This window comes from Rhinopithecus bieti, unplaced genomic scaffold (genome assembly GCF_001698545.2).
Source record: "Rhinopithecus bieti isolate Rb0 unplaced genomic scaffold, ASM169854v2 scaffold_39385, whole genome shotgun sequence".
In the NCBI taxonomy this organism is placed as follows: domain Eukaryota; kingdom Metazoa; phylum Chordata; class Mammalia; order Primates; family Cercopithecidae; genus Rhinopithecus; species Rhinopithecus bieti.
Genome location: NW_016816111.1, coordinates 98,997 through 113,245, shown reverse-complemented (window position 1 = coordinate 113,245; position 14,249 = coordinate 98,997). Strand labels below are relative to the sequence as shown.

Here is a 14,249-nt window from a genome sequence, read left to right as displayed (position 1 = left end):
AACCCCACTGGAGTCTTGACATTCACACCATAAACCATGGTGCTGGGACTTACACAGTCATTAGGATATCTCATGGATCAGGAAATCTAAATGCCTCCAGAAATTATTGTAGAGTTTTGGAAGTATGTGCCAACCTCTGCCCCGTTTCAGGAAGGATCCATAGCTTCTCTAAAACTCTCAGAGCAAGATCTGCCCACTGAGAGATTTGGAGCATATTGCTTTAGATGGTTCTTCGCCCTGTCCTCCTCCTGGGTCTCTGTGCATGCTGTTCCCTCAGCGCACCCACCTCCTCTTTCGTATTCAGAGCTCGGCTTCCCCGACCTGGTCCTTCCCGTCCATCCTGATGCTGTGTCAGACTCTGCACCTCTGCACCTCTCCCTTGTAGCACTCACCCCTGGCTGACAAACACCTGTTGGGTGGAGACTTACATGCAAGAATGGACAGGTGCATGCACAGGTCGATAGATGGACAGATGGACAACTACAGAATTCAATTTCATGGTTAACGGGTCATTTTAAAATGTTCTAATTTGCCGGACATGGTGGCTTATGCCTGTAATCCTAGCACTTTGGGAGGCTGAGGCAGATCACCTGAGGCCAGGAGTTCTAGACAAGCCTGGCCAAAATGGTAAAACCCGGTCTCTACTGAAAATACAAAAATTAGCTGGGTGTGGTGGCGGGCACCAGTAAGCCCAACTACTTGGGAGGCTGAGGCAGGAGAACTGCTTGAACACAGGAGGCAGAGGTTGCAGTGGGCCAAGATCAAGCTACTGCACTCCAGCCTGGGCAAAAGAGCAAGATTCCATCTCAAAAAATAAATAAGTGTTCTAATTGTGTATTAGTTTACTTCCTTCTTTCATTACATCTATTTTAGGAAACCTAACTAGCAGGATTCACTCACCTAGGTATTGCTTCTGCCTTACTTTCCAGTCTAAATTTGATTCTTATGGTTTTCTCTTTGAAAGAAACTAAAAGGTTGGGAATAATTCTTGACAAAGGAGGCTTTCAGATGGCTGGGACACAGCTATCTTGAATAAAACAGGGGAAGAGGCCTAAATGCAATTCAGGCCACAGATGTGATCCACAGAAGAACCAGGGCAGGTAGAAAGAGGCTGCTTCTGGGGAGAGGGCTGAGGTGGGGCCAGGCAGGAGACTGGGAATTTCTCTACCACGTGAGGTTGCCAAGCAGAGGCATCACCCTGTCAGGAAATTCTTAAAGATACACAAAACATATAGCAATAAATTTACTTTGGAACAGACCGGGCGCAGTGGCTCACGCCTGTAATCCCAGCACTTTGGGAGGCCGAGGCAGGTGGATCACGAGTTCAGGAGATCGAGACCATCCTAGCTACGAGGTCAGGAGATTGAGAACATCCTAGCTAACGTGGTGAAACCCCATCTCCACTAAAAATACAAAATAAATTAGCCAGGCGTGATAGTGGGCGCCTGTAGTCCCAGCTACTCAGGAGGCTGAGACAGGAAAATGGTGTGAACCCGGGAGACAGAGCTTGCAGTGAGCTGAGATCGCGCCACCGCACTCCAGCCTGGGCGACAGAGTGAGAGTCTGTCTCGAAAAAAAAAAAAAGAAAGAAAAAGAAAATTGCAGCTATAAAACACAAATGTATTTTCTAAATAAAATCAAGTCAAATCCCATCCTAAGTTATATTTCTTCAGAAATAAAGTTAGAGGGTAATGAAAAGTCCTCAATCCACCTTAACAACTTGATTTCTTAATAATACACCAAAACAAAAAGTATATTTTTTTGTGGGCTTTGTTCCTAAACTTCACCTATGCCAATCAGAACTCTCAAGTTTGGGCTTTTCTATGTTCAAAAAGATGTCACCATCCACACGGAAGAGAATAAAGGAAGCCAGACAGTTCCAGGGGACTCTTCTCAGTTGAACAGGGCACTCCCATCCAAATCATTAACCACTCCAGCCACCTGTTCCCAGCCTCTTTCCTAATAAGGAATCTCTGAGGGTTGGTTCACAAAACCCTTGCTTTATAATATTGCACTTCTGACACATTTCATTTACTACCAAATGGAAACCACAAATGAATCAAGTAGAAGGCTCATATCCCACCCCACCCTGAAAAACGTGCTCTGGAAAACAAGCCCTATCCTAGCAGGGAAGCTGGTACTGGGTTGCACAGCTACAGTGACTGATACAGCCAGGTTGGAGGGGGAGAGCGGGCGCGGGAATCTGAACTGGACCTGCTGGAGAAGTGAGGCCTCCTTTGTCCTCTGAGCTTTCTAGCACATCTGCAAGGCCAGACTAGCTTCAAATGCGAACGTACATGTTTATGTCTACCATAACTGACACTGTTACAATAATGCACAGCTGGCACATACCGGCTCACCACATCACAGCTCACCACATCAATGTGGAAATTAAAGACAAAGGGTATTCCCCGAATGTTGTGGTTTTCATAAACGGATGTACAGCTTTCAGTTCTGCAGATGGCAGAATTCTTAGCCACCAACCACTGAACATCAGCTGAGCTACACACAGCGGGTCTGAACTTCGAGGGAGGATTCCAGCAGAGATATTCTTGCCTTGGTGACAGCAACTCAGCTCCACAAAGGGCCTCTTGTGCCCATGCACATGACAGTGAACACAGATGTCGTTGTGAGACAGGCCTGAATGGGCCCTTCTGACCACCTGAGCCTGGCTTTGGCTCTGCTCTAAGGATCTGAAGGTTCAGAGCTCACAGGGACCAAGGGAAAAAGCAAGTGCTGGGGGATGTGCCACTCACTCATTGTTGCAGGTTGCTCTCTTCCCAGACACTCACTGGAAGGAAGAACGGGAATTGTTCGTTTAAGCTCATCACTAAAGTTGCACCAAATGCATGGCCCTTCTCCCATGAAGGCGGCCTTTTGCATTATGAATCCCACTGGAAGAGCTCCAAGTCTTCACTTGCTGTGGCCAAGAACTGTAACCACAGGTAGGCCTTGTTTCTATCCTTTCCAGTCTGTCACACTGGCTGAGAAAAACCCTAAGCGGGAGAGGCTGAGTAGGAAGGCTAGAAAAGCCCAACATTTCCCTCAAAATACAATCTAAAAAGAAGACCAAGAAAACTCTCCCAACTCAGGCAGACAAGGGTCTCTCCCACTCATGTCTACCCTGTCTGCTCCAGGGACTGCCCCGCAGAGCCTGGGTGCCTGTACTCTGTGCTAAGGGAGAGACATCCTTTCCCAAATGTGCTCCTAAAACAAAGGGTGAAAGATTTTCTAATAAAGATGCTTCAGTGGGCCACTTTCAGGTAACTGTGGAAGAAGGCAATCGAGTTGGTAGAAAAACAGGAAATTGATTCTTATCAACTACATTTTGCAATTTTCCTAGAAAGTACGGAATCAGCATCTGCCAGCCACACAGTGCTGATTAAAGAGCCTCCTCTAATCTGCATGGATAGGTCAAAGAGAAAGAAAGCGGCAGTTACAAAAAACCCAAATGTACGCTAGGTGTGGTGGCTCATGCCTGTAATGATGTCACAGCACTTTGGGAGACCGAGGTGGGTGGATCACTTGAGGCCAGGAGTTCGAGATCAGCCTGGCCAACCAGGGCAAAACCCTGTCTCTACTAAACATACGAAATTTAGCCAGGTGTGGTGGCACGTGCCTGTAGTCCCAGCTACTCAGGAGGTTAAGGCATGACAATCACTTGAACTAGGGAAGTGGAGGTTGCAGCAAGCCAAGATCGCACCACTGCACTCCAGTCTGGGCAACAGAGCAAAACTGTCACAAAAAAAACAAAACAAAACAAAACAAAAAAAAAAAAACAAAACCCCGCAAGTGTATTTTTACATTTTACAGCACATGGGACAGGATTCTACCATCAAATGGCTCTGTGCAGTGGGCAGCATGACTGCACAGGTATGTGAGCGTCACAGACCCTGTGGGGAAGGCAGGGTGAGGTACTGGTCTTCGTATGTCCCTGGGCCTAGTCTGGCAATGCTGGGTACACAGGCATGTATGACAACTCAGCAAAAATGAAAGGTGGCCAGGCTTGGGGAGCATGAGAAGACCCCACGTGGCCCCAAGCACTGCCACCACTTCTCACACCCTGTGCATGTCAGCCAAGAGAAGATCAGATCGTGGAAAGAGCACTGGATGGACGAATCTTGTCTCCACCACTGACCAGCAGCGGGAGTCCATGTGATAGCCTGATCTCTTTGAGCTTCTGCTCCCACATCAGTGAAATGAAGACAGTGGGGCCTGTGGGAGGAGGTAAGCAACTGACCTACAAAGGGGTCAGGAGTGCCGGGATGCAGGTGGCTCTTCCCTGTCGATTCCAGCCCTGTCCTGAGCTGGTGCTCTGTCCTCCATCCATAGAGACCAGACCACCTGAGGGTTAAGCTCTGTCAGGCACCCAACCCTCCACCTCACACACAGAAAGCATGGCCCTTCCCAGGCCTCCAAGGAACAGGCCTGGGGCTGCTTTCTGTCGGGCTGGCCTACTTCGAGGGAGGGGCTAGGGAGCCAGCGCTGAGCCCAGGGTCAGCGTCTACTGTCCAGTGGTCAGTTCTCCAGTCCCGCTAAGTTCCTTCCTCATTATTGAACAGCAGCGAAGCACTTCCTCAATGTGGTGACAGCATCCTGTGGTTCCAGGGGCCACTTCCTGAATCAGCAATTATCTTGGCTACTGAGGACATTCCCACCACTTCTCAACACAGGAGAGCCTCCAGGGCCCTCACTTTACCTCCCTGCAGGGAGGGGCTAGGAAGGCTGCTTTTAGTCTAATGAGGCAAATCATAAAAAAGTTAAGTTCAGATTACACCGGGTAATTTTTTTTTTTTTTTTTTTTTTTGAGATGGAGTCTCACTGTCACCCAGGCTGGAGTGCGATGGAGTGGTCTCGGCTCGGCTCACTGCAATCTCCGCCTCCCAGGTTCAAGTGATCCTCCCGCCTCAGCCTCCTGAGTAGCTGGGACTACAGGCACGAACCACCACACCCAGCTAATTTTTGTATTTTTAGGAGAGACGGGATTTCACTATGTTGGCCGGGTTGGTCTTGAACTCCTAACCTCATGATCTACCCGCCTCAGCCTCCCAAAGTGCTGGGATTACAGGCATGAGCCACTCCACCCAGCCTACACCAGGTAATATTTAACAGGAATATAAATACGTGGTGCAAAAGCCAAAAAGGTGTATAATGAAAAATGCAATGAAGCATGACCACAGCCAGATCACTGTCCAGCCACAAAGGGGATGTGACTTTACAACACAGGGACAAATCACAAAGCCATTTTGTGCTGTGGCCAACGCTGGCACTATCAGTGGTGGGAGGGCTGCCTGTCAGGTGACATCATATCCCCACCCATGACAGTCCCAGCAAAACGCTGATATGCACAGAATCCAGACTCTAGCCGTGATTCTGATTCGCAGGAAGCTCAGGTTGAGGGCCAGTCTGAGCACTGTGAGAGGCAGCAGACAGGCAGATGCAAGCCAGGGACAGACACCCCGAAGGAAGGCTGGCCCCGAGGAATAGAGAACGTGCTGCCATGACACAGACTGCAGGGACAGGATGACTAGACTCAGCCTGAGGTCCTGGGGTGGCCTCACATTAGGCTGATCAGCAGCAAGACACTTCCAGACAACTGGAAAAATATGACCATGACCTCAGTGTGAGATGATGCCACTAATTTCCGATTTTGTGAGGTGTGTGAGTGTATGTGTGACAGTGGCTGTGTGTATGACTCTCCAGGAAAAGATGTGTACTGAAGTATTTAGGGTAGGAATGTGAGGATACCCACGACTTACTCTTAAATATTTCAGCATAAAAGGAAGTGAGAGCCACTCCTCTCATCCTGCCCCACTGCTCTCCCCAGAGGAGACAGCTGTTCACATTTTCTTGTGCTTCCACCCAGAAAAGCTTCTGAATGCACACTCTGTGTGTGGAAAACTGAAGCGCGCTTCCCTCTCTGACACTCGCCCAGAGGGAACCCCTCCTCCCTGCCCTATGTGCTTCTCCCACCTGGGCCTGACCCCAGGCAGAGTGCCATCAGCCTGAGAGGGCAGCCCAGTGTGGCAGAGGAGAGCATGGGCCCTCGAGTCCATGCCTGGGCTTAGATCTGGGCTCTGCCACTTCTTAATGCGTGACCTTGGCCTAGGTCAGCTGTCCGCAACCTTTCTGGCACCAGAGACTGGTTTAGTGGAAGACAGTTTTTCCACAGCCAGGAGTGGGGAAGGGGATGGTTTCAGGATGGTTCCAGCACATTACATTTATTGTGCACTTTATTTCCATTATTATTACATTGTAATATAGAATGAAATAATTCTACAACTCACCATAATATAGAATCAGTGGGAGCCCCGAGCTTGTTTCCCTGCAACTACACAGTTCCATGTGGGGGTGATGGGAAACACTGACAGACCATCAGGCATTAGATTCTCATAAGGAGCATACAAGCTACATCCCTCACATGTGCAGTTCACGATAGGCTTTGCGCTCATATGAGAATCTAATGCCACTGCTGATCTGACAGGAGGCGGAGCTCAGACAGTAATGTAAGTGATGGGGAGCGGCTATAAATAGAGGTGAAGCTTTGGGTCTGTGGCCCGGAGGTTGGGGACCTCCAGCCTAGGTGATTACCTTCTCAGTGCCTGTTTTCTCATCTGCAGAATGGGGATGGAGAACCGTCTCCCAGGGTTGTTGTGGGGAACAAACAAGAAGCAATATGAAAATCACCCACCGCCTGTGCAATACTGCCTCTTGAGGAACCCTCCGTCCATAAAGGGGTGCTGCCCTGCTTACATTCCAGGCTGAGGCCAGGGGTGCAGTGACTGTCCCAAGTCCACCCAGCTGGGGCAGGTGGAGTCTGACCCTGAAGGTCTGGCTCTTCATTACCAACCTTTCCCACTGATGGGGACACCGGGGCCCAGAGAGGGTAAATGGCTGCGGCTCACAGCCATCCAGGGGCAGGATGAGAACTCAGAGCCAATACTCAGGACCTATGCCCCATGCTTGCTCCTAGCACCCTAAAGGGGCTTTGCCCCCTCAGTCACTTACATGTGCACACCCACACCGAGCATGGCCTCCTCTAGGACTGAGGAAAGTCCCTGTTCCCATGAGCTTGTGTTCCAATAAGGAAAGACCATAAACAAATCTAAACAGGAGGAACAGGGCAGGGCAGGGTGGAGAAGAGGAGAGCCTGCTCGGCTATGCTCTGACAGGAGGCGCTGGCACAGAGCCCTGGAAGGGCTGGCAAAAGGGCATGGGCACTTCTGAGAGCAGGGGACAGGCTCTGAGGCTGGTGTCAGCAGAGGGCACCCAAGGGCACATGACCAAAGAGTGGTGGGGGTTCAGAAGCCCTCAGAGGTGCTCTGGAGAGTCTAAGTGGGGCAGTGATGCCACTTGACTGGTCTAGAGAACATGGGCCAGAAAAGTAGCTATGAAGGGTATGAGAAGTGGCTGGAGTCTGGACACATTTAATTGGGATCCTATGTATGATATCTGGTTCCTGAACCAGCTGGTGTGTGGTGCTGCCACATGATGTGGACTCAGCACTTACAGTGCCTTCTTCTGACCAGGGGTTAAGGGCAGAACTGGGTGCCCATAGGAAGTAGGATGAAGAACATGACCTTATTTGTAAACAGGATAGCTGCAGATGTAATTAGTGAAGATGTAATTAGTGAAGATGAGGTCATACTGGAGCAGGATGAGCCCTAGAGTCAATAGAACTAGCGTCCTTAGAAGAGACAGAAGCACAGACACACCAGGGGAGACTGCCATGGGACCGTGGAGGTAGAGACTGGGGTGACACAGCAGCTAGCCAAGTAACACTGGGCTCTGCTTGCTTCCCATCCTCCCCGGGCACCTGCCATGCAGGCTCCTTCCTGCCTCGAGCCTTTGCCTGACTGCTGCTCCCTCACACTCTGTGTGCTGCTCATGGTCCTCAAATGGGAAGGAGAACCGCATCCTCATCCCTAAGTAGCAGCTCTAAGGCGACCTTCTCACTGCACCTCCCCTGGCTTTGTTTCTCATCAGACTGGGAGTTCAACAGAGCAGGGGGTCCATCCATTTTATTTGCTACTTATGCCTTGGTACCTGGAGCTGGCCTTGGCGCACAGGGAGCACTCAGTGGATGTGGAGACCAAAGCAGCTCCATCTTAGAGGCTAATTCACCAGGCTGGCTTCTGATTAATCCCAGTTCCAGGAAGGCCTCCAAGACTGACAGTTTGCCAAGCGCGGTGACTCACGCCTATAATCCCAGCACTTTGGGAGGCCGAGGCGGATGGATCACCTGAGGTCAGGAGTTTGAGACCTGCCTGACCAACATGGAGAAACCCCGTCTCTACTAAAAATACAAAATTAGCCAGGCATGGTGGTGGGCACCTGTAATCCCAGCTACTTGGGAGGCTGAGGGAGGAGAATCGCTTGAACCCGGGAGGCAGAGGTTGCAATGAGCCGAGACTGCACCATTACACTCCAGCCTGGGCAACAAGAGCAAAACTCTGTCTCAAAAAAAAAAAAAAAAAGGTTTACAGTGTTTATTGTTTTTATGTAAGAGCACATACTTACCTTAAATTCTGTCTTTAGGTCAAACTACCTTAATGTTATCGTACTTCAAATGTTCCACACATTCCTTCTGAACCACCCTTTCCCTATGGTATATAAGCCCTAGCTCTGGGGGGTAATGGTGTGGGATCTGACATGTTGTCTCACCACTGCCTGAGAGAGACGTGGCTTCTGCTCGTAAGTCCCTGTTTCTTTCTAAGAAACTGAATTTGTCAGCCTCCTTCCTTGGCCCCTGGACACTGGGGGTAGATGTGCATAGACCTGCCCACCACAGAACCGTAGGGCAGCTGGACGGCACCTAGACTGCAACCCTGATCCCCTGTAGCTGCGTGTTCTAGTCTGTTCAACTACTTCCAGCTGGCCATCTGCCCTAGCGGGCGGAAAGCAGGCGCTACGTCAGCTTTGCTTCTGGCACAGAGTAGGTGCTCAAACATCCATCAGATAATGGCCAAGTTTAGTTTCTGGTGAAAACGAATAATGGCTATAACTTCTCTACTACCACTCTGCAACACTGGTACTGCTACCTCAGTTTACAGACAAGGAAGCTGAAATCCCGGGTGAAAAAAGGCAGAGCCCCAACAATGACCATGTTGAGGCCCCAGTGCAGGGCTGGTGAAAGATGGGGGAGGGTAAAGCAGAGACAAAAGGCAGTCCATCCATTTGTCTGCATGAGTCAAATCCCATCCTCAGTCAGAAATAAAAAAGCAAGTTGTGCCATTATCTTTGGGCTATTAAACCCTCTCCTACAATAAGAGCACCAACTTGTTGGGTGGGAAAGGAAGGGTTTAGCCAAAACACTAAGCAGCTTTTTCTCACTGCCATTTACCTCAGGAGTCCCTGAGGTTCCTGCTGCTTCTGTCCACGGTGAAAGTAACAACGCTACAGCCTATCCTTCTCTGGGCGGAGTGCTGGGGCAGGGGTCTCATCATGGCTGGGGACCAGCAGTAAGGAGAAGAGGACCTGTAGCCTCACCCTGAGCCACCCTCAGCTCTCCAGGGATGAGTTAGAGTGGGAGGAGGGGTGCTGAAGCCCAGGCAGTGCCAGCTGAGGTGAGCAGGCACTTCAACAAAGACAATCATTTATCTCTTTTTTAATTCAATCATGAACTTCAAAGAAGTTAAATGCCTGCAACAATTTCTTGGAGTAATACTTATAAACAGGAAACTCATTTTTAAAATGAGTATTCTGATAATTTTCATCTATTAAATTGGAAATAATCAATTATAAAATTATAGCACCTGCTGTGGGCTCAGGGCCTATCAACTGAGCACCCTCCCCCACTGCTGGGGGTAAAGCATTTGTTTGGAAATAGTCTGTTTGGAAAACATTTGTCATGCTTCAAGAAACAGAATGTTCATACACTTTTCCCACTAATCTGACTTCTGGGAATTCTACATTGAAGAAATCCTTAAAAACAGAAAAAAACAAGCTTTCTGTTCAAAGAAGTTTACCACAGCATCATTTACACTGGTGAAAATCTGAAGCAAGTCTGATCATAAGAATTACAGTGACAGGGTCACTTCTGGAGCATTTCCTGTGTGTAAGGTGGTATGTGAAGTGCATACATTATTAGCATATGTAATTTACACAATAACCCAGGACAGAAGCACTATGGTTATGCCCATTTTACAAGTAAGCTGCCCAAGGTTTAACCTTTAAAACTAAGTGTTGCTGGGCTCGGTGGCAGGTGTCTGTAGTCCCAAACTACTCAAGAGGCTGAGATGGGAGGATCCCTTGTGCCCAAGAGTTCAAAGATACAGTGAGGTAGAATCACAACACCGCTCCAGCCAGCCTGGGTGACATAGCAAGACCCCAACTCTAAAAAAAACATAAATAGGCAGGGTGCAGTGGCTCACACTTGTAATCCCAACACTTTGGGAGGCTGAGGTGGGCAGGATCACCTGAGGTCCAGAGTTCGAGACCAGCCTAGCCAAAATGGCGAAAACCCATCTCTACTGAAAACATAAAAAATTAATTAGGCATGGTGGTGCACACCTATAATCCCAACTACTCTGGAGGCTGAGGCAGGAGAATCACTTGAACCTGGAAAGTAGAGGTTACGGTAAGCAGAAATCACGCCATTGTACTCCAGCCTGGACGACAGAGCAAGACTCCGTCTCAAAAGATAAATACATACATACATACATACATAAATGAACTGATAAATAAAACGAAGTATCTAGCAACATGGAAAATGCATAGAGTTAGATTTTTTTCAAAAAAATCAGACTGCATAATTGTCCTATTTCTCATGGAAACGAGAGGCACCCTCTGTGGCCAAGCGCAACAAGGTCACTGCTCCTGCCCTCCTAGTTTAGGCCCCCCAGTGGCTTGCCATTGGCCTCATGCTCTCTCACAAACTGAGATGATGACAAGTGAAGGGCTAGAGTAGCTCCATAGTTTACAACCACTCCGCACTGCCTGCCTGAACACCACCTTCCCCCACACCCAGCGCCACACGGTGTCGGTATGTCTGCCTCTCTTAAATGGGGCCCGACAAAAACAAGGTCTTAGCTACTAGCTGCAAGCCCCTGGAAGCTTAGGGCTGGCCCTCACACACGAGCGCATAAAGTGAGCATGTGAACACACTTTTTGGAAAATATGCTTTGAAAACGTCACATGGTTGTGAATGACATGTCCATAATACTGTTGTACCATCTGTATAATATAAAATGTTAGATCAGCTTTGTTTTCAGACCTATGATTCAGATCTGTCAGCACAACTGCCTTTTGGGGATGTGGGTCTTGTCCTGGCCTTCAGTTCCTCTCCAGATTAAGAACCTGCATGCTTTGCCCCCAGACAGACGGCTACAACAAAATTGCACAACTTGGTGGATCCCAATTGCCAGTGGTCAGTCTATGCAGCCAGGGCCCTGTCACTAAAATCTGTGGGCTGTTCAGTGTGAACATGAGGAGTGACTGACAGTCCAATGTCAGGGAAAGGATGACTTAGGGATCTTCACCCAGAGGAATACTATGTGCAGCTGTTAAGTGTTTACAAGGCTGTGTAGGAACCACAGAAAATGCTTCTGTTTCAATGTCACAAGACAGAAAGCAGGAATGCAAAGTTGCATTCACAGTGTGAAAAAGAAAATGCTTGGGAAAAAGTCCAAAAGGAACTACACCAACATGTGGCCAGGCATGATGGCTCAGTCCTATAATCCCAGCACTTTGCAAGGCCACAGGAGGAGGATCACTTGAGGCCAGGAGTTCCAGACCAGTCTGGCCAACATAGGAAGATCTCGTCTCTACTAAAAATCAAACACTTGGCTGGGTGTGGTGTGTGCCTGTACTTTCAGCTACTAGGCGAGGCTGAGGTGGAAGGATTGTTTGAACCTGGGAGTTCGAGGCTGCATAGGCCATGATTGTGCCACAATGTTCCAGCCTGGGCAACAGCAAGACACTGTCTCCAAAAATATAAATAAAAATAAAAATAAATAGACTAACATGTGAACAACAGTTGTCTTTGTATGTTATAGTTAAGATTGCAGCATCTTTTTCTTCTTTTACTATTTCTATTTTTTGCATTTTCCCAACTATCATGAATGGACATACATTACTTTTGTACCGATAATCTAGCAGGAGCTGTGTGCGGTGTCTCACATCTGTAATCCCTGCACTTTGGGAGGCAGAGGCAGGTGGATCACCTGAGGTCAGGAGTTCGAGACCAGCCTGGCCAACATGATGAAACCCCATCTCTACTAAAAATACAAAAATTAGCTGGATGTGGTGGCACGCGCCTGTAGTCACAGCTACTCAGGAGGCTGAGACAGGAGAATTGCTTGAACCCGAGAGGCAGAGGTTGTAGTGAGCCGAAATCACGCCACTGCACTCCAGCCTGGGTGATAGGGTGAGACTCTGTCCCAATTAAAAAAAAAAAAAAAAAAACTAGCAGAATGAATGACTTCATGCCCTCACTGTACCTGGAGAAGTAGGTCACGGAGTGGACTGGCAGGAGGGGCTCTGGTTATCCCATCACAAGCTGGACTAAGCTTTCCATTAGAAGTCAGCAGGAGGAGATTAATTTGATGTGTAATATCAATCTCCAAGGTGCTCCAAGTTGGAGTGTCACATGGCTGCCTATAACTCCATGAAAAGACACTACTAAGGGCCATGAGTTGAGGAGAGAGTGGAGGAAGAGCCCTTCAACTGATTAAAGCCTGACAGGGAACCAGCAGCTCCCAGCACACTGCTGTCAGTGCCCCCTCGGCACCTGAGGCCCTCCCAGAGATTCTAATTTGAGAGGTATGGCAGAGGTGTGGCCTGGGATTTGGGACATTTTGGGAGATTCAAAAGCTTGAGAGCTAGTGATTTAGGGAAAAAAGAAAAGGCAACTGTCAAAATGAGGAACTGCCTTGTATCAATAAACAACAACTAACAACTATGAATCATACTGTTGCTAAATTCAACCTCAAAGCATCGAGAAACCACACAAATATATAAGGCATTTCTGTATTTCTGGAATTGACCTCAAATGTATTTTTTTTCTTTTTTTTTTTGAGAGGTAGTTTCGCTCTTGTTGCCCTGACTGGAATCCAATGGCACGATCTCTGCTCACTGCAACCTCCGCCTCCTAGGTTCAAGTGATTCTCCTGACTCAGTCTCCCAAATAGTTGTGACTACAGGTGTGTGCCACTACACCCGGCTATTTTTTTTATTTTATTTTATTTTTTTTTTTTTTTTTTTTTTTTTTTTTTGTAGTTTTAATAGAGACGGGGTTTCACTGTGTCGGGCAGGCTAGTCTGGAACTCCTGACCTCAGGTGAGGAGACAGGAGAAGAGAGGCTTATTTAGCACTCACGCATGAAGCATGTTCTGAGCACCTTTCCTGGTTCAGGTGTTGTGCTACGGACACTAGGGATACGGCGCGGGGCATGAATGGGGCTCCTGTTCTAACAGCTCGTTTTAGTGCAGGGAGACAAAACAAAGTAAGTAAGTGAATTTCAGGTAGTGAAAAGGACTCCGAAGACAGTAAAAAAGGATATGATACAGAAAGAGATTTAAATTATATGGCCTACTTTCCTATGCAAAGAGAAATCTATCTGTATGCCTTCCCTCCTGTGTCTAGTCATAATTTTTTAATGCCTCCTGGAAGTTGGCTATATCAAACTAGCAACTGCTGTACTGAGCATCCATGAATAAAGACACCTTCAGCAGCTGTGACTATACTAGCCAATCTGACTTAAAACACCTCCCTTTTCCCTCCTACACTTATTGACAGTTTACAAACAATAATTTGTTTACCTATACTACAAAGGATCCTTTAAAAACAGGTAAATATTGTATTGACCCATTTTCTATGGTACACGTCAATGTCAACCATTTAATCAATAATGGGTTTTTTGTTTTTTTCTGAGAAAGGAACTTTGTCACCCAGGCTAGAGTGCAGTGACACAATCCTGGTTCACTGCAGCCTCAACTTCCTGAGCTCAGGCGATTCCTCCCACCCCAGCCCCCCAAAGTAGGTGGGACTACAAGTGCACACCACCATGCCTGTTTTTTTTTTTTTTTCTTCTTCTAGAGATGGGGTTTTGCCATGCTGCCCAGGCTGGTCTCGAACTCCTGAGCTCAAGCAATTCACCTATCTCAGCCTCTTGAAGTCCTAGGATTACCGGCATGGGCCACTGCAGCCAGCCTCCCAATCAGCAATTTTGATAACACTGTTCCTTCCTTCCTTCCTTCCTTCCTTCCTTCCTTCCTTCCTTCCTTCCTTCCTTCCTTCCTTCCTTCCTT

At 48.0% G+C, this 14,249-nt stretch overlaps 1 protein-coding gene and 1 long non-coding RNA gene across 6 annotated transcripts in view; one reads left to right on the top strand and one right to left on the bottom strand.

Annotated features, from left to right (window-relative positions):
* Positions 1–14,249, bottom strand: part of EPN2 (epsin 2) — a 104,333-nt gene that overhangs the window by 28,065 nt on the left and 62,019 nt on the right. For 3 of the 5 annotated variants that reach the window (XM_017854364.1, XM_017854367.1, XM_017854365.1), the window contains one exon: positions 287–409. The exons of the other annotated variants lie outside the window; for them this stretch is intronic. In XM_017854364.1, coding sequence (XP_017709853.1) covers positions 287–409 — 123 coding nt within the window. The remainder of the gene's footprint in view (positions 1–286; positions 410–14,249) is intronic. 5 annotated transcript variants of the gene reach the window in all.
* On the top strand, positions 4,975–11,960 carry LOC108516765 (uncharacterized). Its single transcript, XR_001881928.1, has 2 exons — positions 4,975–5,098; positions 11,214–11,960. It is a non-coding gene; the product is annotated as an uncharacterized LOC108516765 (long non-coding RNA).